Source organism: Heliangelus exortis, chromosome Z (assembly GCF_036169615.1).
Source record: "Heliangelus exortis chromosome Z, bHelExo1.hap1, whole genome shotgun sequence".
Classification (NCBI taxonomy): domain Eukaryota; kingdom Metazoa; phylum Chordata; class Aves; order Apodiformes; family Trochilidae; genus Heliangelus; species Heliangelus exortis.
Genome location: NC_092454.1, coordinates 71,883,593 through 71,909,659, shown reverse-complemented (window position 1 = coordinate 71,909,659; position 26,067 = coordinate 71,883,593). Strand labels below are relative to the sequence as shown.

Below are 26,067 nucleotides of genomic sequence, written 5' to 3'. Positions count from 1 at the left end.
TGGTTCCTCTGTGAAAAAAAAAAAAATAATAAAAAATCTGTCAAGCTCAGATAAGGAGCAGCAACACGATTGCTGAGCCAGCGCCTGGAGAGCGGGTTGCACCAAGGCTGGTTTGTAGTGCTGAAGGCAAGAAAAGATGGATCATATGGCAGTGCATGAATAAGTGAAAACTCCCAGGGCTACTCGTGGGCATTTGTTGCAAACCACCTCAAGTTGGTGCTTTTCCTCCCTCCCATCTCTCCCCTCCACCCCCCTGAAAAAAATATGTCTGTTCTTGGCTCCAAAAAAAAATTATGCTCCACTTTTTCTTCTCTCTCAAGAAGTTCATACTGTCATGGGTAAATCATCAGGGCTAATTAGACTCAATAATGCTCCAAAAAAAAAAATTAAAAAAAAAAAAAAAAAAAAAAAAAGATATAACACATCTGTCATGAACTCCCACCAGATCTCTCGGAGATGAGACATTTTTAATATTTTATGCTGAACACAAGATATCTTGAGGAAATCGTTCTATATTCTGTGTACCAAAACAAAACCTTCAGTGTCAAACGAGTAATACTGTCTAAACAGCCCCTTAAATGCTGTTATTTCAGATCTCTTCACTCCTAAAATATGAATTTCATTTTAATAAAATGTACTCTGTATTTAAAAAAAAAAAAAAAGTTGCAGGGAATCATGAAGAAAGTGCAATTTGTGTCTGAAATTTTATTTGGGGCCTGGAGTGCACCCTGATACAGGAAAAGAAATTACTTTTTATACAGTCTTGCAAACAGAGGTTAGTTGTTTTTTTTTTTTCATAGAATCATAGAATTAGCCGGGTTGGAAGGGACCTCAGAGATCATCAAGTCCAACCCTTTTTAACGAGATGTTGTTGGCTGACATCTAGATCAAATTGAATGCAAATATTTTGCACTTTAAACTAATTTTAACTAAACCTCTAGTTGCTTTTGTCCTAAAAATAACTTTGTCTTCCCTTTAAATAGTATTTAACACGGAGGTTTAAATCATGTTCTCCTGCTGTACATTATTAACAGCTAAAAGTTTTTTGGGCTGCATATTTTTCAGTACAGGGGAGAGAAAATGATGCATGTTAGCAAGACACATTTGGACACTTTCGATGGGTAAAAGCTGAGCAAATTCTTATTTCATGTTTATTCTGGGTGGCAGGCCACGTATTAAGAAAAGTTCTTACCTGAGTGATAGGAAAATGCACGTAGCCATATCCCATGGATCCCAATGACATTCCTAGCCTTAGACATGTTCTTTAAGTAGCCTGGTAATCCTTGTTAAAAAGAGGAACACATCCAGCATGGCACATCTGGAAGTATTTCTTACATGATGACCATGTTACTCCTGACATGCAAAAATACATCTTTTCTCCAGCACGGTGTTTTCATCCACCTCTCCTGCAGCTTTTTTCTTCCCCAGGACAACCACCAGTCGTGGCTGCTGCCTTTCTCTGTTTTCATCTCCCCTGTGTCTTGTAAATTTCAGCAGGAATTTGTGCCCCCATGTGAGGAAGGGGCTGAGCACTTTGGTTCAGCAGATGGAGGGAGGGTCTGTGCATGATGCTCAGGAGTGACCCTGAGCAGGTGGCAGCTGCAGTGGTATGGGGACACCTTACAAATTGTGGTGGTCCTTCATGTCAGCTGTGGGGGAAATTATATATAATTACACATATTTGTTGTGTATAATTTTTATTTCAATGTATTTTAATGTATTATTTGCATCCATGGCTTTGTAAGTATGTACACGGCTGCCCTGGGGCAGGATAAAAGCCAGCTGGAAAGTCAGGGTTGAAAAGGTGAATGAAGATATAAAATTATTGACGGAATTAAATCAAAGGAACAACAGAAGTCTTTATCAGCAAATTTATCAGTACAGTTGCACTGAAGGTCTCCTACGAACAGTTTATTGACCTGGGTCCTGCCTCTAGTTACTTCTTCCAGGGGATGCAGAGTTACTTGGGATATTCATACATTCTGCTTTACTGTTTCTTCCTGGTTCCTGTCCTTTTTGCTTTTGGTCTGCAAACTGTCTAGCTGGGCCTGAATTCCTTCAGCATCTGCTGAATTGCACTGTACCCAGGTAAGAGTGGGAGAGATGACTTCAAAATTTAGATGGTTTAGGCAGTCTTCTACCAGAAATTAATTTTTCAGTGTGATATGACCTGTTTGTTCAGTCTCAGAAGGCAGCTCAGAATAAATGAAGGAGATACTTGCTTGGCTACAACTAGACTCTGTGAGAAAGGTTGGCCATCTTCTTGCTACAAAAGGAATTTAATATTGTCAACAAGGGATCTTGGAGAGCAAGCTAAGACATTGCTGTGCTCAAAAGTCACAAATAAGCATCTGTCAAATTGGTCTTGCAGGAGAGGTGTCTGGCTTGATAAGCAGAAATGTGAGGGGCCTCTCTCTTCCCCTGGGGGACCTGGTCTCTCTGAAGCAGTCTCTGCTTTTCTGCAGAAGGAGAAAAGGCAAGGTACAAGTTTTCCTTCAACTAGTGAAGGCAAAGAAAGAACATAAAAAGGATGGCAAGATAAACCCAATGTGGATGAGGAGCAATGAACACCTTGCACTGGTCTTGACCTCTATGGATGTGTATGCCAGGAGAGACAGTCAGTATTTGATATTTCCTGGCTGTGAACACAAAACACCAATCTCCTTTCTGTTCCAGTTCTCCATTTTTGCTGGGGACAAGTTCCCAGTTTCTGCAGGTGCCTGTAAATATGGTTTCCTGACAGAACTATCAAAGGGTGTAAGCCACCAAAACAGATTTTCACCATCAACAGCAACGAGGTGATGGTGGAAATTTGGAGACTATGGTTTTCTAGCAGTTATCAGCTGGCCCTGGTGATATTAAGCAGAGCTCCATAATGCCTGGTCCACCTTGGCAGTGGTACATGCACTGAGTCTGCCCTACCCTTGGTGTGGTTGTAGAATCCCAGGTTTGGGTTTTTAAAGGGACCAGTTTTTAAACACCACACAGTCCCAACCCCCCTGCCATGATCAGGGACCCTTCCCACAGCCCAGGGTGCTCCAAGCCCCATCCCAGGTGTCCATGAAAGCTTCCAGGGATGAGGCAACCATAATTAATGCTCCTCGAATTAATAAGCAAGGAATCATGGAAGGGTTTGGGTTGGAGGGGACCTTAAAGCTCCTCCAGTCCCACCTGGACAATCCAGGGACCCTTCCCCCAGCCCAGGGGGCTCCAAGCCCCATCCAACCTTGGGCACTGCCAGGGATGGGGCAGCCACAGCTTCTGGGGGCACCCTGGGCACCCAGGGTCTCACCACCTTAATTGTGAAATTCCTTTTCCTTCCATCCAAGCCTGAATCTCCCCTCTTTTATTTCAAAATCATCACCCTATCTCTACATGCCCATGAAAAAAGTTTGTTCTCATTGGTCCTCTGAAAACATTTGGTCAACGTGGTGCTTCCCTGAAAACCATTCCAGTGTGTGTCCTGTGGAGCTGTTTTTTTTTCCAGCATGTGATGTGACCTCAGTCATTCAGCTCCCTTTTGCACTAATTCTGCAGTTCATGGCACACCCAGGCCTCCTCTCTCAGCCCAGCATCACTTTCTCCATGAAGAGGTCTTCCTGGACATGGCAAAGAACCACAGGTGACTCACCTGAGCTACAGTGAGAGCAAAGCCAGGTGGATGCAATTTCTGCTTCATGAAAGAGCAAGTTTCACAGCAAGTTTCCCAGTCAGTGTCTGCTTCTAGGACTGATACCACTGATGTTTAGAGTTACTGCTGGAGCCTGGTGTGCAGAGCCAAGGACACTGCTCAGCTCTGAGGAACATTTTGCCCTCCAGAAGGAATAAAGAGGTCCCATCTGCAGCCTCCTTTGGGAAGGAACAGACAAGAGAGATGCCAGAATTGACCAAACAGAGGATTCCATCCCATACACCTCATACTCAGGATAAATTTGAGGGATCACAAGGGTCAAACCTCTTCCTGCTTCCAGCTTCCTGCCCTTCCTGCTTCCCTTTCTTCCCCCATTCCCTGTTTTCCTTCAGTATCGTGGGAGGATTCCATCCCTTCCTCTGCCTGTGCTCCTGATCCGTGCCAGCCCTTATCTGTGTGTTCCTGCCTCCAGCTCCCAACTGCTGCTGACCCCAGGATTCCAGCCTGGACTTTCCCAGGGCTGCCCTGCAGCCTCGGTGGTGACCTGAGAGTTATTGGGGGAGAAAAGGGGAAGGAACGTGGGATCAATTTTCCTGTATATTTGTATATATTTAGTAATTTTTCCTGTTTCTCATTACTGTTTCATTAAAGCTGTGTAGTTCAGTTTCCAGCCCATCAGTCTCTCTCCCTTTTTCTCTCTCCTTTCTTTATCAGGGAGGAGAGACAGATTAATAGAGAGCTTCTCTTACTCAGTTTAATTGCCAAGCCAGGGTTAAACCCTGGCACAGTGACAGCCAACAGGACCATCAGCCAGGTTATTCTGGTTCTTTGCAGGCATTTCAGCAAGGGAGAGGTTTGTTGAAGAACTTGAAAGAAGTTTCTCAAGTAGGTCTGGAGAAGTGTATAGAAAAGTTTGCACGAGTCCCTGGAGGACTGTGTGATGAGCTGACCTGAGCTTGAAAGAAAGGTGGGTTGGTCAGGCAGCAGGCAGGATGGTCATGTAGGTCTGTGTTAGTAAACTAAAGTGCCTGAGAAGGATGCAAAGCACTGGGATGCAGCTGCCTCTGCTTTGATGCTCCTCACAGAGTTGCTGGTGCACCTTTGCCTGTGCCATGGGGTGTTCTCCATCCACTGCTCTGGTCCAGAGGTTTCCCTGGAGCTGTTTCTATGGATGATGCCATCCCCTCGTTTTGGGGCTGGGTGGAGTTGAGGGAGGACAGGCACAGCCCCTTCAGTGCCAGCTGGATGTGGTACCCAGCAGTGTTCTTGGTTGTGTTGAGTTTATCAGCACAGGTGAAGCCCGTGGGGCCAGAAAGTGAAAACAACCTCCTCAAGTTAGCATGATCAAAAGATGGGAGCCAGTGGAGGATGCAAAGAGAAGACTGCATGGCCAAAGCTGTAAAATATGAAAAGGTCTTCACAGTGATCATAGAATCACTATGAAATCACAGAAATTTGATTTCATAGAAATCATGTCATGAAATCGTAGAATTTTCAGGGTTGGAAAGGACCTTAAAGATCACCCAGTTCCAATCATGCCATGGGCAGAGACACCTCCCACCAGCTCAGGTTGCTCAGACCCCCATCCAGCCTGGCCTTAAAAACTTCCAGGGATGGATGGGGATTCCACCACCTCTCTGGGCAACCTGTGCCAGGTTCTCGCCACCCTCATGGTTAAGAACTTCTTCCTAACTTCCAATCTAAATCTCCTCTCCTCTAGTTTGAATCCATTCCCCCATGTCCTGTCCCTCCCTTACATCCTAAAATGTCCCTCCCCAGCTTTCTTGTAGCCCCTTCAGGCACTGGAAGGCCACAATGAGGTCTCCTCAGAGCCTTCTCCTCTCCAGGTTGAATAAATGATGATGTTCAGGGGGAGTTTTTGCAGGGCAGGAGTTTGTTGTTAGGACCAGAGGAAAAGTCCATGGCCATGCTCCAGTGGGGGACTCACCCAGTTTTATTGAACTGGGTGAAGATGGTTTCAGGGATGTTGCATGGGATTTACACAACAACAGCCAAGGTGAGAAAAGTGGCAGTCCCAGAAAATACAGAGAGAGCAGGAGACCTCGTGTCAGTGAAAAAAGTTCATGGTTTATATTGGATTTTTACCTTTGTTTTCAGTGTCCATCACAGATATAACTTTAGCACCATGAACGCAGCTCTTTGAAAGCTGAATTTCATATTATGGTTATGTAAATGTTGCAAGTTGATTAAGTCTTTGTAGTTATGTTTTGGCTCATAGCAACATCTTTATCAGCAGCATAATTCATACTGTAGCAGTTAGTGTGACACTAGAGAGAAGTATCAGTTCATTTCTTGGAGCTAATTGGCTTCACTACATAGTTCAAAAATCATTGGCATCTAGTCAAACCCTGTGCACAGAAAATGCACCACACTAGGAAACTGAGATCTGATATTAGCTGTACTGCTATTAAACTTAAATTAATTTATATCCCCCCTATATCATTTAAAACTGTGTATTGCACTGTAAGTACCAAAACAATCAGATTGAGTAGGTCTGTTTTGTCTATCAGGTGCACAGCTGTCACTCTCACAGAATTATGTTGGAAATGCAAAATTAATTTCTCTAAGCACGTCTTCATTCTCATGTATTTTACAAAGGAAAGACATTCTCACTAATGACTGTCTTTTTGAGGAGGTTAAACAAAAGATAAGCTCAATACAACCCAAATAAGAAGGTGTAATTATAAAGAGTAAGGGTACAAGGAAGGAAAACATTGGGTTTTCATTTATATTTTAGTTTAGAGAGGGCAAAGACATGACATCAGTCACACTAGTCTTGTTTAATTTTTGTTTGTTTGTTTTGTCTTAAGTAGTTGTGCTGTATTATGTGTTTGTTTAGTGCCTGCAGTTATTAAGAGCTGCCTGGAGGATGGATAGTGATGACAGTTTCACCCCCACCTTTCTAATCTGTGCTGGCCCTTCTGAGCAAATGTTAGCACAAGTGGGGACAAGAGAGTGATGGATGGGATGGATGGGGCTAAGGGAATCAGCATCAGTGGTGGGGTGGAAAAAAGGCCCAGGAAAGGAAAATTTGTCTCTCTGAAATACCTCATCAGCTGCAAGAAAGGGCCACTGCCTCAAAAAAGGCTTTGTCTCCAGAAAAGGAGAGGGAAGGAGAGGGAAGGAGAGGGAAGGAGAGGGAAGGAGAGGGAAGGAGAGGGAAGGGAAGGGAAGGAAGAGGAAGGGAAGGGAAGGGAAGGGAAGGGAAGGAAGGAAGGGAAGGGAAGGGAAGGGAAGGGAAGGGAAGGGAAGGGAAGGAAGGGGAAGGGGAAGGGAAGGGGAAGGGGAAGGGGAAGGGGGAAGGGGAAGGGGGAGGGGAGGGGAAAGGGGAAGGGGAAGGGGAAAGGGGAAGGGGAAGGGGAAGGGAAAGGGGAAGGGGAAGGGGAAGGGAAGGGAAGGGAAGGGAAGGGGAGGGAAGGGAAGGGAAGGAAGGAAAGGGAAGGGAAGGGAAGGAAAGGAAAGGAAAGGAAAGGAAAGGAAAGGAAAGGAAAGGAAAGGAAAGGAAAGGAAAGGAAAGGAAAGGAAAGGAAAGGAAAGGAAAGGAAAGGAAAGGAAAGGAAAGGAAAGGAAAGGAAAGGAAAGGAAAGGAAAGGAAAGGAAAGGAAAGGAAAGGAAAGGAAAGGAAAGGAAAGGAAAGGAAAGGAAAGGAAAGGAAAGGAAATTTAACAAATCTAGTGATAAAATGTCTACCTTTGTTTTATAGCAGTGTGGTGTTTGAAATGGCTTAGACTGCAGGAATGCCTCCCACCTCAGCTGGCAGAGCAGTGCTGTACCCTCCTTCACCTCTCTGAACCCTGGGGAAGAGGGTATGAACCAATACAAGTTTCCCTTTGCAGTGAGATATGATCTGTAGGGAAGCATTGTTGTGTCTTTGCAGCTGACTTTTCACACTGTAAAAATTCTTGGCTAATTTTCAGCACGCATAGAGCTCATTTTACCAGTGCTGGCTAATGCACACTCCATATACTCTTGCTGAGCCCACAACACTCCATATACTCTTGCTGAGCCCACAATGATCTATGTACCTTTTCAAAAGGCATCTGCAAGCAAGTGGAAACAAGACCTGAGGCACAGGGAGACTGTCACCTTATTGAAATGTAGGCTGAGTCCCTTACAGATACCCACTCAGGTATCTTGTAGCATCTTCTATCAGGATTGTATCTCCGCTTTGGTTTGTCTGACATTACCTGTTTTGAATAGGACAAAGGCTCACTGCTGCTGCTGTCAGCCCTCTTTTCAAGCTCAATATTCATCTGCTCCTTTGTGGATGACATTTTTTTTATTATTATTATTATTTTATTATCAAGCATCCAGAAGAGCATCTATCTCTCTGCCGACCCTCCGCATCCCTCTCTGGCTGGCGCGATTTCTGGGGAGACAAGCTCAGACCTGGACGTTTCTTTTTCCTCTCTGCAGCAGAAAAAAACAGGGGGACATCTCTGGTGCCTGCTCTGCCGGGAAAGTTGATTCATGTGTAAATTACCAGGTTGCCCTTTATTTGCTGGGTCCATGGAGAGTACACATGCAGATAAAAGGCTCGGTGGGTCAGGGCTGGATACGTGCCGGGTTCCTCCTGTGGCTGCGATGACAAGGGTTGGGGTTGTTGTCAAAGATTATCAGACAGGCTCTGATGTCTTGTTGTTATTTACTCGCAGTGTGGCACATGGAAATAAAACCTGGCAGGTGGGGGAGAGGCTTTTGCAAGCCTTCCAGCCCCGTCACAGCCATGTGGTGCCTTCCACACGTGTGGGGAGTTCGGCACGTCTTGTCTTTATCCTGAAACACTTTGCTTGAAGTACCTGTTAAACCTTGAGTGAGAGCATGCTGTGGCCTTCTGCAGCCCTCTGCAGAAAAAAAAAAAAAAAAAAACAAAAAAAAAAACAGGTATTATCTGAGCACAATCACTCCTGAGATCTTAGATAAAGCAGTGGCAGAGGGAGGGGTCGCACTGTTTTTGCCCTGGATCCCCCTCAGAGTGTGATTTCCCATGCTCATAATTCCCAGCCATGGCACTGAATGTCTCCCCAGCTCCTCCAACACTCCGTGTTGTGTCTCGTTCAATAAGGTGGTTATAATATATTTGTCTACTTTACAACTGTATTTGTATTGGCGTGTAAAGTGTGTGGCAGCTGGGAGCTGTGTGGGGGTGGCAGAAAGTTATTTGAGCTACAAAATCAGTTACCTGTCACTCAGTTGCCTTTCACTGAAACATAATAAGGAATCATTATGGGCCTATTAGCAGTGCTGATGTAAATGCATTTTATGTGCCATTTTCAGATCAACAGTTACCCATACAGAAGTAAAGTTGTTGAGTACAGCCTTCTTTGTTTAAGGAGGCAAATCATAAATCAGGCAGGATATTAAGCTTGTGAAATGTAAATTCAAGACCCAGAGGGTTTGGTCTATCAGGTCAGCTTCAGCTTAGGCATCAGGGGCTATCCTTACCTTCAGGAGGCAAAGTCATATGTGCTAACACATTGCTTTCCATTTTTGTAGCAGTATTATGAATGCTTTTATAAAAGGCTTTTTTGGGGGGGGAGGGGGAAGTGGGGGGAAAGCACCTTTTAAGGGGGGGAAAGCCTTTTAATATATTTAAAAAACATGAAATTAAATGGCTCAGACTGGATTAGGAGAGGGAGGGTATAACTTGTTGCACACAGGTTTTATATCTCCCATGAGAATTCTTTTCTTTTTCATTGTTATTAATGGTACCACAGGTTTTTTTGTGTATAATATTGATGCTATTTAAATCACTTAGAGGCTTTATTTGCCAGAGAGAACCTGTCTAAAATAAGAAAGTTGTTAATGCTAATATTTTGAAATTCACCTCACATCCCTTGTTACTCTTTTAGTTATTTAAATTCCATTTTGAAAATTCCAACAGTTTCAGAATCTAAGTTTCCTCTTGATCTTATTGATGCAGTTTGAAGCAGGAGTCTTCAAAGCCACCCATAAGTGCACTTTTTGTCTCTTTTTTATAGATTAGCAAAGCCCACACCGGGGATAAGAAGAAAATTTGCAGCCTGGTAAAAAAGCCAGTTCTTGGCAGTTTCTTTTTACCTTCTCCTGCACACTTCTGCATCTCATTTTACCAGTCCATCCAAGCACCTCTGGTCCCTGCCACAGGGTTTGGTGATGAAACACAGAAACAGAAGGGTGGTCTAAACTTCCATTTAGCATCTGGGAAAGGAAAGGCTCAAAAATTCAGTTGGTAATACCCAAAATGAGCCACCATGGGGAAAATGGAAGGTTATACCCAGGCAGGAAGTCAGGTGGAGCATTTGGCACCCTGAGATACTGGCTAATGACAGCAGTCAGAGCTACAGCTTGAATGAGTCTTGATTTAATTGCATTGATAAAAGCCACGTTCTTAGCTACAAGCCTACCTGGCTGTATAGGATCCTTAGTTCTAGTGTGATGCAGCCTTATCAGTGTAAAAACACATTTTCTGAAAGGTACGTTGGTAGCCCAGTCTCAGAAGCATGCAGGAGAGTTAGGAGAGGGATGTGGGTTTTTTTTTTTAGTAATATCAACCTGTTTGTATAGTAACAGAAGTGAAATATTTGGCAGTTCTGTATGTATACAAATATGCTTCATGCATGTAAGTATGCAGCATAGTACACAAATATAACATTTACTTAATATAAGCAACAACATTCTGTGGCAATTTTCCTAAGAATATATTTTATACATCTGTGAGGAGATATATGAGATGTAATTACATGACAAATAAAAATATTTGAAGGTAGTGAACAGATTTGTTTATACGCATAGTCACTTACTTACCAGGATAGCTGATCCCAACTGCAGAATTCTTATTTATGTTGTGCCATAAACATGCATTCCTATACGTACAGAACTATACATAGCCACAGGGAGCAAATACCAGTGGTAAAAGCAAATCTTTGCTTCAGAGGACTCTGTCCATGGTGTAGGTGAGTGCCTGTGTATTAAATTATGGCACGGATTGAATGAAGATCGCAGCTCAATTAAACAGTTGTGTGTGGGGTTGTTTTTTTTTGTTTTGGGGGTTTGTTGGGGTTTTTGGGGTTTTTTTTTTGAGTGGGATCCAACATTGTCTTTGTCTTAAAGACAAAAGACAAGTCAGGTGCCTGATGTCAGGTTGCAAATGGGCAGATTTCCAGGTTGGCTCAGTGAACGTGAGTGTGCGTGAGGAACGTACGCGGGCTTGCACGCCTGGGTTGCGTGCCCCAGGCAGTGTGATTTATGACCACAAATGAGTAAATATGCTACAAATTATGTATGCACTTAAACTGCGTGACATTTTAAAAAATTTGCATGCTATTAGCATGACATTTAAAATCCAGTCCCACTGGAGCAGGCCCTGATACCCAGGGGGGGGAGAAGGAAGCGAGGAAGGTCACAGAGCTAAAATGACTTTTGGCAACTATCCCCATGAAAGGGTGGGACCCTCTCGAAGAGGAAAAATGCTTGCACACAATTTTGTGCTTTCCATTATGTGCCATTAATTAACAGCAAACAGCTCCTGAACTGTTTGAGCTGAGTTATTACTGCTGCAGAGCCACATATAATGTTGACGCAAGTGAGACAAAGAAAGAAAGTTCCGTGGTTTATTAGTGCAGGCAACAACAAAACTGATGTAATGTCAACCAAGTCAGGGTAACAGTGGCTCTTATGGCTGTGCATCTCACTGTTTTCTGGATTACTTTGCAAATAATAAATCAAATTCCTCCTCAAGGTGACATGTCTCAGTAATTTCAAATTTGATTAGCTTTATGTGAAGGATGTTGATTACATTTCTACATGAAGGGATCTTTGATAGCTCAGCAGACTGACAACCTTAACACTTATAATGCCCCTTTGTGACAGTGTGGCACACTGAAATGATGTTAAGCTACTTAAATATATAAAACCGTGGGAGATTCTGGTTGGGGTATGGCTCAGCAAGCTTGACTTTGGCCTGTTCCTTCTAAGAGGATCTGGGACACGGAACAACTGTTCAAGAATTTTGCTGGTTTTATTTTTAATGTTGTAAATTGGAAACGAATGAGGCTGAAGGGGAGTATCTGCATCATCCAGAACCATGCCCCATAATTTTGAGCTTCCAGGTGAAGGAGATAAATACCAAAGGATCCAGAGGACATTTTGTCTCCATGGCTGTAGGGTCTTGAACCATGCCACATGTAAAAGAAGGCAAAAAAGCAATGGTTTTAAGCACTGCTACCTGATGTGGAGGATTTCTCTATTGCTGGAGCATCATGAAATTACCAGCTTTGTCATTTCATGGTTAAAACTTGTTACAAATTCAAGGCTCAAACATTCCTCTTAGCAAAAGTGCCAGAGAAGAACAGATGTGTGTTGCCACTTGTGTAATGATTTTATCTTTATTTTCTCTGAAGAGGTTACAGGGAGGACTCTTAAGGACTGAAAATTTGGCGATTTTTAAAATTTAAACTGTTTTCTCAGTATTTCTTTTTTAAAGTATCAAAAGCCAAAAATCTTCTAGTATTCTTTATATTCTGGCTTCAGATTTCTGTACACTCTTATTCACATGTTTTATAGACATGAAGTAAAAACTAGTCTTACATCAGCATGCACACCATGAGCCCTTTAAAAAAACCTCACCACTACCTATTTATTTCCTGAGAAGCCTTCTGTGCCTAATGACATCACTTCAACTTTTTGGGAAGACCAGGAGGGGAAGAATGTGGAAAACCCAAGAACATCAGTAAAGCCCAGTAACTGTTGCTTCACAAACTGATTTGTGTCTTGCACACATTTGTGTGCATAATTTCTAAAGTGGGCTGGATGCTCAGTTTCATGCTTTAGAGACTTAAATGTATAGGATTTTGCTATTTAAGACAGAACAGTTTGTGTGTGTGTTTGCATTCAAGACAAAGGGAATGGAAAAGTTTTTTGTTCTGAAAGTCTGACGAGTAACTGGGGAGTTTTTGGCAAAAAATGGAGTAGTGGCAGATACTGGGCATTGTCCATGGTAGGAGAGAAAGCATTTTGCTTCCCTGGTGTCTCATGAAGTGAAAAGGGTATAGGTAGATGTATGGGGTTAAGTCTTGGCTGGAACAAATCAGGATACTGGTAATGTTACACCAGTTCAGAGCCACTGAGAAGTGGGGTTTTTAGCATCAGCAATTTTTTTTTGTACTGCACAGATCAGAGGTATGGCATCCTGAGCAAGAAATAACCCTGCTGGGTGTGTTCAGCAGCATCCCTGATTGCCAGGGCCAGGAGGTGTGTTGTGGGATAGCACTAGTAAACAGAACAACAAACATGAGTTTGGTAATATTTAAAAAATGCTGGCCATAAAGCATGGATAACAATGTGCAGTGTGTGCTGTGTTATCTGAGGGGTAACATGATGGATGAGCAGTATAATTGTCATAAATATGCTGCTGAACATGGGTGTTTGCACAGGTGATTGCCTTTGTGGGCAGATTAATGCTTTGGTAATTTGCCTGGCTTGCTACATATTTTGTGTGAGAATTAGGTACCAGCTTTTGAAACTGAGCCCTTTATGTCTCAAACTGGGCTCAGCAGATTTTCTGTATTTGAAACTGATCAATTAAATTGTTGTTTGGGGGTAATTGATTCTGTTTTGCTGTGGAGTGGCCTGTGGCTATGTCATCCTTCCTTTTTATCTCATTCAAAGAATACTGTCATGTTAGCACAGAAATGTGTGTGAGCTAACAGCTGAAACAGGGAAAAGAAACAGTGCGTGGCTGTTGCTCCAAAATAGCTGCCTCTTTATACATCATGGACATCATGCACCATACAAAGTAAAAATTCAGATGCATCATCTTTTCCTACAGGGTTTTAACCTCAAAAGTTTCTTTGCTAACTTGGTGAATTCGTGTGATTCTTCATACTGTCTGTTTGGGGTGTTTTTTAATTTGTTCGTTTTTTGCATTTTCACTGTTCTGTTAACCAAACCTTGAAAAAATAAGTAGTTGTTACCTAATGCAAACTTCAGGGATGAGTCTACAGGTGTGTGTGATGTGAGTGTAAAATAATACATTGCTTTTGGTGGCCAGGCATGCTTAGCTCTAACAGTGTACAAAGTGATCAGTGTTCTGATTTATCAACTTTACCCACTGCTTTACACAGGGACAGAGCACTTGCAGCTGATGCCAGAGCAAACAGTGACAAACACCCTGCATTTTGTACCTTTGTGCTTTCCTCGTGTGTTGTGCCCCTCAAGGGCAGTTTGTCCTCTGCTGTCAGTGGCCTCTGGATTTTCAGTGCATCCCCAGACCAAGCTGAGCTGTGGTGTTCATCAGGGCAAGGCACGTTCAGCCCTTCTGCAGGGGGTTTCTCAGCTCCCTGCATCCCTAGGCTGGGTCTCCTCATCCTTCAGGAATTTTTAATGGGCCACTTTATTGAAGAAGTTGGAGGAAACCAGCAGTTATTTTGGCTTGGCAAGAGATTTGTTTTGAATACAGGTGGAGAGACCAGAATAACAGAGTGCTATGAAACAAAGGTCACCTCACTTAAATGCCTACAGAGGGGGTCCCATTGGTGCACATTACATAATTAAGGGATTCACCATCTCTTCAAATTAATGTCAGTCACCATCTCATGAAAGAATTAGATAACAGAAACACAAAGCTTTCAGTTGACTTGTTGTGTACCTGACTCATCTATCTTTTCCAGAACAAATCATTATTTCTGTCTTTCATCATTATTTCTTTCTCTTTCATCATTATCTCTCCTCCTTTAAAGCAATCACAATAACATAATGCAAAAATAACAATTGCCATCAGGTAGTTTAAGAGAAAAATCCAGATCTTAGGGCAATAAATATGACTGAGCCTTAGAGGAAGCTTTGCTCATATTTGGCAGCTAGGAAGTTAGGTGACCTGGAAACTTTGGATGTCAGAAACCACAGGAGCAGAATGTAAGAAACCCACTGGCAGAGACCAAAGAGCCAGCTCAGCTGTGAGTGATTTGTTGGCAAGAAGATCATTGCTGGTGATGAGACTCCTGCCTGCAGATACTCCAAGAAGCCCTTCTCAGAACTTGGGAACTCCATAAAGGTCTTTTCCCTTAATGAGATTAATTCCCTATTATTTTTCTTTAAAAATTGCCATTAGTTTTTGCTTTGAATTGCTGGGTTTTTTTTGGCTTGGGTTTTATCCCAACACTTACTTTCATTCACTACCTATCTAATGGCTAATATACACTTCATAGTCTTGTACTACATGAGTTTCCCATATCCAAGCTGTACTACAGTGCCCTCCATTTACTCACTGTACTGCATTATAAATTATTTCACATTCTGCCTCAAAAACCCAGCTCTTTGGACAAGCTTTCTTTACTCCCAGCTAATAGCTGCAGGTCAGCAGAAGACCCTGGTGGAATAAAACACGAGTGTTCCTCAAGGGCAGCACAAAACTCTGGGCAATAGAAACAAAAGCAATACCAGAGTGGCACCAAAAAACACCAAGTCCTCCCTATTTTCTCCCTTGAACTATTCTGGCGTTTGCTAAACTTGAGTGTCCTGAACTTGCCCCTTCAAATATTCTCTTATTGTAGTTTTCTGTGTGTAATTTGCTTCCTTTACTCTGGATATGAGGACCAAAAAGGGAAGTTTTTGCCATGTGGTGTGTGCTCTATGGCTGCTGGTCAGCTGCAGGGGTGGAAATCTCAGAGTTTAGGCTCAGAGTTTGGTGTGGTGAAGTGAGGCAAAGGAGCTGAGAGGATTAGAGCAGCAGATTGTCACCTCCTCAGTGAAATAATGAAGCCCCTGACCCAGTCACTCAATTTTGTCTTTGCTTCTGGGAGTATGAGCCTGCTCTCAGCTAATTTGGAAAAGTTAGGACCACCATCCTCCTGTGGTCCCTCAGCTTTCTACCTCTCCTTCCCTCCTTGTCTGTCCTTCTGTCCCTGCTGGTTCCAGACCATCAGCTGCCCCTCATCCCTGTATCCCAGCCTCTTGTTGCAGCCAGTTTCCAGCTTTCCCAACTCTTTCCTTCATGTACAAACACACCTCCTTGGTATTCCCTTGCCTCTTTAATGTGGTATTTTTGCACAGTCAATCAGTCCACTCTTCCCTCTACCCCTCCAGGACTAGTTCTTCTCTCTGTTTCTATTAAGATGCATTTTATTATCATTTTTTTTCTCTCTTTGTTTTGCCTGCATTTGGAGCCCAGGACAGAGTTCTCCCTGTGCTTTGTTCCTGTGCCTGCTTCCACAGTTGCCTGCAGCAGCTGGGAGCAGCAGTTAAGGGGGGGAGAAAGAAGAAAAAAAAAAAAAAAAAAAAAAAAAAAAAAAAGAAATAAAAAAAAAAAGTTTTGGCTCAGCCCCATCAGCCCTGGGCTGGAGCTCGCCCATTGCAAACAGCATCTTCAGAGGAACCCTTTGCCAGTGAGGGCTGCCAAAATCTGGAACTCTGTGCTGAGCATATGCAAATGAGACTTTCCAAAGTCTTGTGAGTAGGAGAAAAATCTGGAAAAGGACACAGGGACCTACCTTCCAAATTTCAAACTATCGGCTGGGAGGAATAGAGGCAAAATTATTAAAGGTTCCTTTCCTTCCTTCCTTTCCTTTCCTTTCCTTTCCTTTCCTTTCCTTTCCTTTCCTTCTTTCCTTTCCTTCCTTTCCTTTCCTTCTTTCCTTTCCTTTCCTTTTCCTTTCCTTTCCTTCCTTACCCTTCCTTCCTTCCCTTCCTTCCCTTTTCCCTTCCCTTCCCTTTCCTTCCCTTCCCTTCCCTCCTTCCCTTCCCTTCCTTTCCCTTCCCTTCCCTTCCCTTCCTTCCCTTCCCTTCCCTTCCCTCTCCCTTCCCTTCCCTTCCTTCCCTTCCCTTCCCTTCCTTCCCTTCCCTTCCCTCTCCTTCCCTTCCCTTCCTTCCTTCCCTTCCCTTCCCTTTCCCTTCCTTCCTTTCCCTTTCCCTTCCCTTCCCTTCCTTCTTCCTTCCCTTCCCTTCCCTTCCCTTCCTTTCCTTCCCTTCTCCCTTCCTTCCCTTCCTTCCCTTTCCCTTCCCTTCCCTTCCTCTTCCCTTCCCTTTCCCTTCCCTTCCCTTCCCTTCCCTTCCTCCCTTCTCCCTTCCTTCCCTTCTCCCTTCCCCTTCCCTCTTTCCCTTCCCTTCCCCTTCCCTTCCCCTTCTCCCCTTCCCTTTCCCTTCCCTTCCCTTCCCCTTCCCTTCCCTTCCCTTTCCTTCCCTTCCCTTCCCTTCCCTTCCTTCCTTCCCTTCCCTTCCCTTCCTTCCCTTCTCCTTCCCTTCCCTTCCCTTCCCTTCCCTTCCCTTCCCTTCCTTCCCTTCCTCCTTCCCTTCCCTTCCCTTCCCTTCCCTTCCCTTCCTCCTTCCTTCCCTTCCTTTCCCTTCCCCTTCCCTTCCCCTTCCCCTTCCCTTCCCCTTTCCCTTTCCCTTTTTTCCCCAAGAGGGGCAAAGTATGTTTTTTCTTCAATCTTATTTCCTGAAGTAACTAAATCCTTTTAGCTGAAACATTAAAAAATAATAATAATCAGCCTGAGGCAGGCACAGATCATGGGAATTTTCATCCCAAATACTTAGCTTGGCAAAATTTATAAGCAACTGAAAACTAGCCCTGAAAACAAGGGAACTATTGAGATCCCCAACTAGCAAGGACCTACTTGTGTTAAACACAAAAGTCATGTAAGAATATCTCCATGACCCATTTGGGATACTAAACCCCATTAAAACGTATCGTTTGTCACATTCCAGAAATGCAAATTAACCAATGGATGTCCCAAGGAAGGTTTTAGCACTTCTCAGGCTATACCAAAGCTGTTGCAATGAGCTGATTTGCTAAGCATGCCTGTCAGAGATTTATTAGTTTTGTTGGGATTTTTTTTTTCTTGGTTATTTTCTTGGTTCTTTTTTTTTTTTTTTTTTTTTTCTTTTATTGTGAAACAATATAAATACTTGCACACGCATCAGGTCCAGCCCAGTCACCACTGGGCTGCAAGCTACAAGCACAATGCAGAGGCATTCAGGGTATATCCTTAGCATCTCCTGGGCAGAAAATATGGAAAAATGATCACAGATGAGGTGGTTCTTCATCCCAAGCAGTGGCAAAAACATTTCCCAACCACCACTGCTGCTTATAGGACAAATCCTGATGCTTCCACCTATTGCCTTGTCTTGGTAGTGGGTGGGATGCACTCCCACCATGGTGGATTTGCATTTCCCACTTCTCCTATAAAATCATAGAATCAGAGAATTGCTTGCCTGGAAAAGACCTTTAAGTTCATTGAGGCCAACCCTTCCCCAGCACCACCCCATGTCCCTCATCCCCACATCCCCAGGGCTCTGAAACCTCTCCAGGGATGATGGGGACTCCAGCCCTGCCCTGGGCAGCCTGGGCCAGGCCCTGACAACCCTTTCCAGGGAGAGATTCTTCCCAGCTCCAACCTAAACCTCCCCTGGCACCACTTGAGTTGTGCCAAAAGTTCCTCTTGTCCCATCCCTTGTTCCTTGGGAGCAGAGCCTGACCCCCCCTGGCTCCAACCTCCTCTCAGGGGGTTGCAGAGAGCCACAAGGTCTCCCCTCAGCCTCCTTTCCTTGGGAAAAGTTTATGGGGAAAACTGAAACCAATGTTCAGTAGAACTTCTTAATAATTCAAAGATCACAGAGAAGCCATGAGTAACAGTCCTCTGCTCCAGGATCAACACCCACAGGGCCCTCAGATGCTCCTCACAACTTCTCCAGACCCTTCTCCATCTTCTCTAGACCCTTCTCCATCTTCTCTAAACCTTCTCCTTGCTCTCCAGCCCCTTCCCCAGCTCCGTTCCCTTCTCTGGACACTCTCCATCCCCTCAGTGTCCTTTTTATGAAAAAGCAGGAGTATCTTTTCCATGTGCAGACCATGTGAGGGCTCTGTGCAGGTTTCTGCATCTTCACTCTTCCAGCAGCAGCTGCTGTCCTGGTCCTCCTTCACTGGAGGCTTTTTGGCATGGAAGCAAGTCCCATAGAAATGTGACACAGCTGTGTTTCTGCCTGGCTGTGTGAGCTCTCAGCGGGGAGAAGAGGTAAATCTTTCCCGGACTCCTTCATCCCAGACCTTTGCTCCTCATCCTCCCATTCCAGACACCCAGATGCACAGACCCCAGCGTGGAGCAAAACTCCCTGAGCTGCCTGGCTGCTGGTGTCCCCAGTTTCTCACGAGAGAGAGGGATCCACATGGGAGAAAACCCCATAGTTACCACGCCACATCCCTTTGGATCATGCTCCTCCTTCCCCCAGAGGCTGGAGCCTCGTGGGGTTCTGATTCTCGGGTTCTCATGGGATTCTGAGCACAGACCTGGGAAAGCAATACTGAAGCACATGAAAATTTGGAATCTTTACCCCATAAAACACCACAGGGTTTCTGCTGAAAGTCAGAGTCGTGGCTGCAGAGACACCAGTGCAAAGCATTTGTGTCGTTCTTGTGCTGGAGCTGAAAAACAGATGGGGATGTTGTTGACTGCAAGTTTGTTTTTTCGTTTTTTTTTTTTGTTTTTTTTTTTTTTTTTTGCTTTCCAAGTCAGAGATTTTTCTGTTTTCACAACAGACTGGGGGAAAAAAAAAAAAAAAAGAAGAATAAAAATGAAAAAAATAAGTTTTGTTAATTTAATACAGCAATATATTGTGGTTGTAAGATTTCATTTATCCCCAGACTAACAGGGAATGTGCTATATGTGTCCCAGCCACAGTGCAAGTTTTCCTCAAGTGCTTGTTGTATATGAGCTCCCCTCTAACTTCCCTCCATAGGAGACTGAGTTTTCATATTAACTCATTGCAGGATCTTTTATGAGCAGTGACTGTCACACTGTGCTTGTCTGTGCATTTGTGCATGCTGGTTTTTCTCTCATTTAGACACACGTCAGCTCCCACCATAATCTTGTTTTTTCCCCATGCAGGTTTTCCATTTTTTTTTTTCCTAATATATCAACAGTTTGTTTTAAAGTTGTTGTTTTGAAGGAACAACCTAGGGTGGTTTAGACAAAAAACAAGCCAAATTAGAGCAATAAGTATTAACAGATATGAACGGGGCACAAACAAAAGAATTCCCCAAATGTATCTTAAGTGATTTTCTTCCTGCTTTTTTAATATGATATTGGTGGGCCAACTGTGGCAATAACTGATAATTTTAATGCAGGATGACATAACTCCAGTTCAGTGATTCTTCAGAGACAAATTACCCCTACAATTTCATTTCATTTTGGTCTAATTTTGTGGAAAGAAAATAAAAATAACAATAATAATTTTTTTTAAAAAGCCTTGATATTCTCAATGTAAGAAAAAGAAAATAATTGAATCACTGCATTTTGAAACTCATTACCATATTTCATCTCTTTTCCACTTCCAAATACACCTTCCTGGCAGGATTTTGCATTTCCAGCTCCCAAGGTTTACCATCTTTCTGTTTGGGAGAGACTGAAGTTTTCTTTAAAACCCACTAAATGCTTGGCAAAATATCTCTACCATGGCACAAGGGATCTCACATGCTTTTCCTGGGAGCTCCACAGTCTGACTTAGCAGCACTGGTTCTGCTGGAAGACTCCATGTGCAAAGATCAGAGTTGTGTTTCAAAATTAAAATTGCATTTGGAAATGCACCAAAGTCATTAATTTACATTGTTTTCTGTCTTTGGGTGTTCGAGGGTTTGGGGTTTTTTCTCTCTGCCTGGTAGGGAAATCTTAAATAGTTTCTTGAACATTGAGGTGGCTGTGTCAGCTGGAAGATACAAAGATATACAAAGCCTTGGAGCTTGATGGTATTTATTTTAATTTTATTTTTTTAAAAAAGTTAATAGTGATTAAATTCCTACTTTGGAGTAAACGTGGAAAAACATGGTCTCCCAAACGGAGCTTAATTATTGCAATGGTTAAATGAAAAGTTTGTCCCTCTGCAGTGGGGTGATTAAAACTGGATTACCAAAAAGACCTTGATTTGGGGACTCCCTTCTGTGTCTCACCCTCTGGTTCCTGGATCCCACCAGCTCAGTGGTGGGACCTCACTGGTCACACCTGCAAACCCACAGGATGCATCCTCTCCTCTTTAGATTTGGGTTGTTTGTTTTTTGTTTTTTGGTTTTTTTATTGCGGTTTTGGTATATTTTATTTTATTTGTTGTGAACTTATCATGCAAACCACATAAAGTAAACCACGTGGTGCAAGGTCCTGTACCTGGAGCAATCCCTGGCACAAATCCAGGCATGGTGGAGAATGGATTGAGAGCATCCCTGAAGAGAAGAACTTTGGGGCACTGGGTGATGAGAAGCTCCACATGAGAGGGGATTGTCCCCCTCTGGGGAGCCCCCCCTGGGGTAAAGCTGTGTCCAGCTCTGGGGTCCCCATCAGCAGAAGGAGACGGAGCTGTTGGAGCCAGTGCAGAGGAGGCCCTGGAGCTGCTGGGAGGGCTGGAGCAGCTCTGCTCTGGAGCCAGGCTGAGAGAGTTGGGGGTGTTGAGGCTGGAGAAGAGAAGGAGAAGGGAGAGGGGAGAAGGGAAAAGGATGAGGGGGAAGGAGAAGGGAGAAGGGAGTAAGGAGAAGGAGAAGGAGAAGGAGAAGGAGAAGGGAGAAGGGAGAAGCGAGAAGCGAGAAGGGAGAAGGGAGGTGAAGGAGAAGAAGGAGAAGGGAGAAGGAGAAGGAGAAGGAGAAGGAGAAGGAGAAGGGAGAAGGGAGAAGGGAAAAGTGAGAAGGAGAAGGAGAAGGGAGAAGGGAGAAGGAGAAGGAGAAGGAGAAGGAGAAGGAGAAGGAGAAGGAGAAGGAGAAGGAGAAGGAGAAGGAGAAGGAGAAGGAGAAGGAGAAGGAGAAGGAGAAGGAGAAGGAGAAGGGAGAAGGGAGAAGGGAGAAGGGAGGTGAAGGAGAAGAAGGAGAAGGAGAAGGAGAAGGAGAAGGAGAAGGAGAAGGAGAAGGGAAAAGGGAGAAGGAGAAGGAGAAGGAGAAGGGAGAAGGGAGAAGGAGAAGGAGAAGGAGAAGGAGAAGGAGAAGGAGAAGGAGAAGGAGAAGGAGAAGGAGAAGGAGAAGGAGAAGAGACATGAAGAGAGAAGAAGGTTCTAGGAGGATCTTAGAGCACCTTCCAGTGCCTGAAGGGGCTCCAGGAAAGCTGGGGAGGGACTTGGGACAAGGGCCTGGAGGGATGGGACCCTCCAAAGGGGAAGGGTTTGCAGCTGCAAGAGGGGAGATGGAGACAAGAAATCCTTTGGGCTGAGGGTGCTGAGCCCCTGGGTGCCCCCAGAAGCTGTGGCTGCCCCATCCCTGGCAGTGTTGAAGGTTGGATGGGGCTTGGAGCACCCTGGGCTTGGAGCACCCTGGGCTTTGGGAGGTGTCCCTGACCATATCAAGGAGTTGGGATTGGATGATCATTAAGGTCCCTTCCAACCCAAACCATTCTATGATGATACTGTGAACTTAATACTTCCTTTCACACTCAGCCCAGACTTTTGAATTCTCCCTCCTGCTGGTGGCAGACCCCCCCTCTCCCACTCTCCCACTCCTGTGTCTGACCCCCTGTAGATGGGGATATCAGTTGGGGTGTTGGCCAAGGTCAACACATCCCTGGAGTTGCTTCACCACCTCCCCCAGCTGTTGCCCATCATGAACTCATCAGTGTCTGGCTGGTTTGATGCCATTGCTTTCCCAAACATCACCCAGGGCTGATATCTGGTGGCATTGCTCAGAAAAAGTATGAGCCAAGGCACCAGGGGAACACTTTGAGCCCTTCAAGGCTGAGCTGCTGTTTGCTGCAGCAAGGAGGAGGGATTAAGCAGGGAGTGAAATGCAGCTTTATGGTCATTAATCTCAAATTCTCACTCTAATGACATCTCCGAGGTTAAGTCACAGGAAGTGTGATATTACTCAGCTTAGTTAAATTTAGTGTAGTTCACATCTGCAAAGCCTTGGCAAATTAGTGTTTCATCTTAAATTGCTGGTTTCCATGATGTGGGAGCTCCAGAGTGTCAAGGCATTAAGCCTTGATGTGTCATGAATTAAGGGCGTAGAAGCCCTGAAATCCTCAAGTTTTTCTGAGCAGCTCCAAGGCAAATACACAATTGATTTAGTTTGCCACATGAAGCAGCTGGGCTGGCACCTTTCTAATGGATTTTTTTTCTCATTACCCCTGTGACCAAAGACAGCACTTGGGGAAATGGCAGGAAGCTGAGTCCTGGGAGGTTGAGGTGAGATACCAGGAAAAGGTTTTTTACCCATAGGGCAGTGGAAGAAGTTCCCCAGGGAAGGGGTCACAGCACCAAACCTGCCTGAGTTCCAGAAGTGTTTGAATGATGCTCCTAGGCACATGGTGTGGTCCTCAGGGTGCCCTGCACAGGGAGAGGAGTTGGGCTTGATGATCCTGATGGGTCCCTTCCAACTCAGCAAATTTTATATTCTGTGATTTCTTGCTCTCTCAGTGTAGATTCTGAGGAAGGGTGGCTGGAGATGGGATCTTTGTTTTTTTTCAAAGCCACGTGGATGAGCTGTGGGTGATCCCTGGCCACACACCCCAGAGAAAAACAGAGAGAAAAATCCTTTTCCTTTCAGGCTGGGTATAAATTATAAACAGCATCTCTGAAGGCTGGGAGTCCCCATCAGTGGGAGTTCTTCTGGGAGGGCCACATGTAAAGCTGTTGTTGTAGAGTTTATTAACTCCATGATTTTCAGCACAGGTGAACCTGACCCACCATGACAGTCATCAGCCCCTCAGCCTGGGTTCAATCACCTGCCCCTTCCAGAATGTTCTTTAGCAATGGCCAGCAGAGGTGACACTAATAAAAGAAGGTTAAGGCTTACCCCATCAGGGTGAATTCCGGGTGAAACAGCACTGTCTTTTTGCCATCTTTCTCACTAGCACTGCTCTGCAGGCTCCTGGAAGGGTCACACAGGTCTCACGTGGACAGGGGGTATTTCTGTGTGTAAATACACGTGGACAGGGGGTATTTCTGTGTGTAAATACACTCATTTGTGTGTGTACACACACAGCAACAGATGGCAACGCCACTGAGATAAAAAGAGGCAGCTCGTGTGAGTTAGCAATAAGTGACTTGTGGTTATTCACACCTCAGATTTGCAATTTCTTCTTTTTTAATTCCCTGACAGAATTAAAATTTTATCAAAATGAACAGTTTGTCAGCAACTCCCAATACTTGAATTTTTAAACCCGTTTGTTACTCTGTGGTTGCATTCCAGTGGCTCAGCTCCATTGTTTGTGGCATTTTACAAACTCAGATATGTTTCCTTTACATAATATAATTTTTAAAATGTGCTGGATTTCCCATTAAATACCATCATTCTCACACAGATAAACTACCACTCTGGGCAGGGACGTTGCATTTTTATGGGTGACTCCTCTTTTTCTGCCCTCACCACCTCCTGGATGGGAGGTGCAGCTTATGTCCAGGTTTTTAATACACCTGCCAAAGTCCCCAGATCTGGGACTTTGTTTTCTTGTTAAGAACAAAAATAAAAAATATGGACAGGGAAGATAATTTTTTGGTGGGCAACTGGAGGATTATGTTATCAGTGACCCTGGATGGATGCAGCAGCAGTGATGTGGAGGAGGACTTGGGAAGACAGGGTTGAAGGGAAGTCAGGAAAAGGGAGAAATTGTTGGGTAATGAGGACAAGTGATCTGGTGTCAGTGAGGGGCTGTGCTGCAACTGGATCAGGGGCAGGTGATGGGCAAGAGTTCAAGAAGGGCTGGAAGGATTCAGAAGTTGATATCCTGGAGCAGTAGATGTCCCAGGTGGAAAAAAAACAGGTAAGGAGCAGGAAGAGATTTAGGGCAAAGGAAGCCTCGGGAAGGAGTGAAGAGGGAGTTCCTGCTCTTGAGGCTTGCACACCTCTTTCCAGAGTTGAGGGGCTTGTGTCTTCCTGAGAAAATATTTGCCCTGTCAAGCCTGAGGTGTTTCTTGGCATGAACAGAAGCAATGCTGTAATAATCTGTTAGATTTAAGGTCAGGAGCTGAGGTGTCTGTGGAGCTTAGACAACTCAGGAGGTGGTGAGCAGCTGAACTGGGATGTTCAGGATCACTTCACCTCCAGCAGGAGGGGAGGGCCAGGGGGAGATGAGTTTTGCTCAGTTTTCATCGAGAGGGCAGACAACATCACAGAGGCAGCATCTGGCTTCTTGGTTTTTCTTTTTCTTCATCTTATCCATCAAAAAATGAAGGAAAATCAGGGGGAACTGTTCTTCCTGTGGCTGTCCCAGGGATGCTGTGCACCAGAGGAACAGCTGGAAGATGGTGACAATGGCATGTTTGGAGAGAGTTGTGTTAGGTTAGGATGGGTTGAGTTGAGTTGAGTTGAGTTGAGTTGGGATGGTTGAGTTGAGTTGGGTTGGGTTGAGTTGAGTTCAGTTGAGTTGGGATGGTTGTGTTGAGTTGAGTTGGGTTGGGTTGGGTTGGGTTGAGTTGAGTTGGGTTGGGTTGGGTTGGGTTGGGTTGGGTTGGGTTGGGTTGGGTTGAGCTGAGTTGAGTTGGGTTGGGTTGGGTTGAGCTGAGTTGAGTTGAGTTGAGTTGAGTTGAGTTGAGTTGGGTTGTGGTGGGCTGGATTGGGTTAGGTTGATGCCAGCCAGTGAAGGCAGACAGGGGAGTGAATGTCATTCCTGCACCTAGAAAAATACTGTGGGTTTGTGTTGACTGTCATCCTTTGCCTGCACAGATACAACAGGGCACTATAATCCAAGCAAAAATTTCAGGGAGGAGGGGGGAGAGGGGGAAGAATCTCTTTGAAGTACTTACACAGCAGATTATAAACATTTTTTACAGGGTGGTGGCTGGGGAAGTTAATTTATTCACTAAAGCTTAAAGATGTATGAATTCAGATTCTTGCTGCCATATAAAAGCACTGAGTGTTCACTGCAGTGCTTTGCATCCCATGTATGTTCCCACTGCAGTTTGTTCCTCAGACATGGGCTCATTCCTGCCTCTCAAAAGACCTTCTTTACTTCCACAGCTGCTTGTGTCAGCATCCACAGTGCTCTCAAAACTCTGCTCCTGATGTGAAAGGGGTGAAAATTATATTCAGCTGCCTTACTTTAAAACTGCTGTATTGCAATTGCAAATCTCTGCTTATGCTGCTAGTGATGAACATGGGCCTTTTCTTATTTTTGTTAGCTGGGGTGTCTCTACTATCATGGATCATGGGATTTTAAACCCCTTCTTATCTGAATCATTGAATGTCAGGTTGGAAGGGACCTCAAGGATCATCTGGTCCAACCCTTCCAATATTATTGCTCACAGGAGATGTCCCAGAATCCTGTCGAGCTGAGACTTCAAACTTTCCAAAGTGGGGGAATCCCTCACCTCCCTTGGGAGACCATTCCAATGTCTAATTGTCCTCAGGGTGAATTTTTTTCCTCCTTTATTAAAAACAGAAAATCAGCTGTGGGTGTAGGCGTTGCCTTGGCTGCTGTGGTTTTGGGCAGTGGAGTCCTCACCAGGTTCATCCTCACACTGCTGGTACAGCTCTTCCTTAG

The 26,067-nt window shown here is 44.4% G+C and overlaps 1 protein-coding gene across 5 annotated transcripts in view; it reads left to right on the top strand.

The window, feature by feature from the left end:
- Positions 1-26,067, top strand: part of ARB2A (ARB2 cotranscriptional regulator A) — a 278,294-nt gene that overhangs the window by 240,466 nt on the left and 11,761 nt on the right. Inside the window, exon 11 of one of the 5 annotated variants that reach the window (XM_071731899.1) lies at positions 18,523-21,070. The exons of 2 other annotated variants lie outside the window; for them this stretch is intronic. In XM_071731899.1, the coding sequence (XP_071588000.1) occupies positions 18,523-18,590 (68 nt within the window). In that variant the 3' untranslated portion in view covers positions 18,591-21,070. Of the gene's footprint in view, positions 1-6,491; positions 6,545-18,519; positions 21,071-26,067 lie in introns of those variants that run through there. 2 more of the 5 variants (XM_071731898.1, XM_071731900.1) reach the window with 2 other exon arrangements.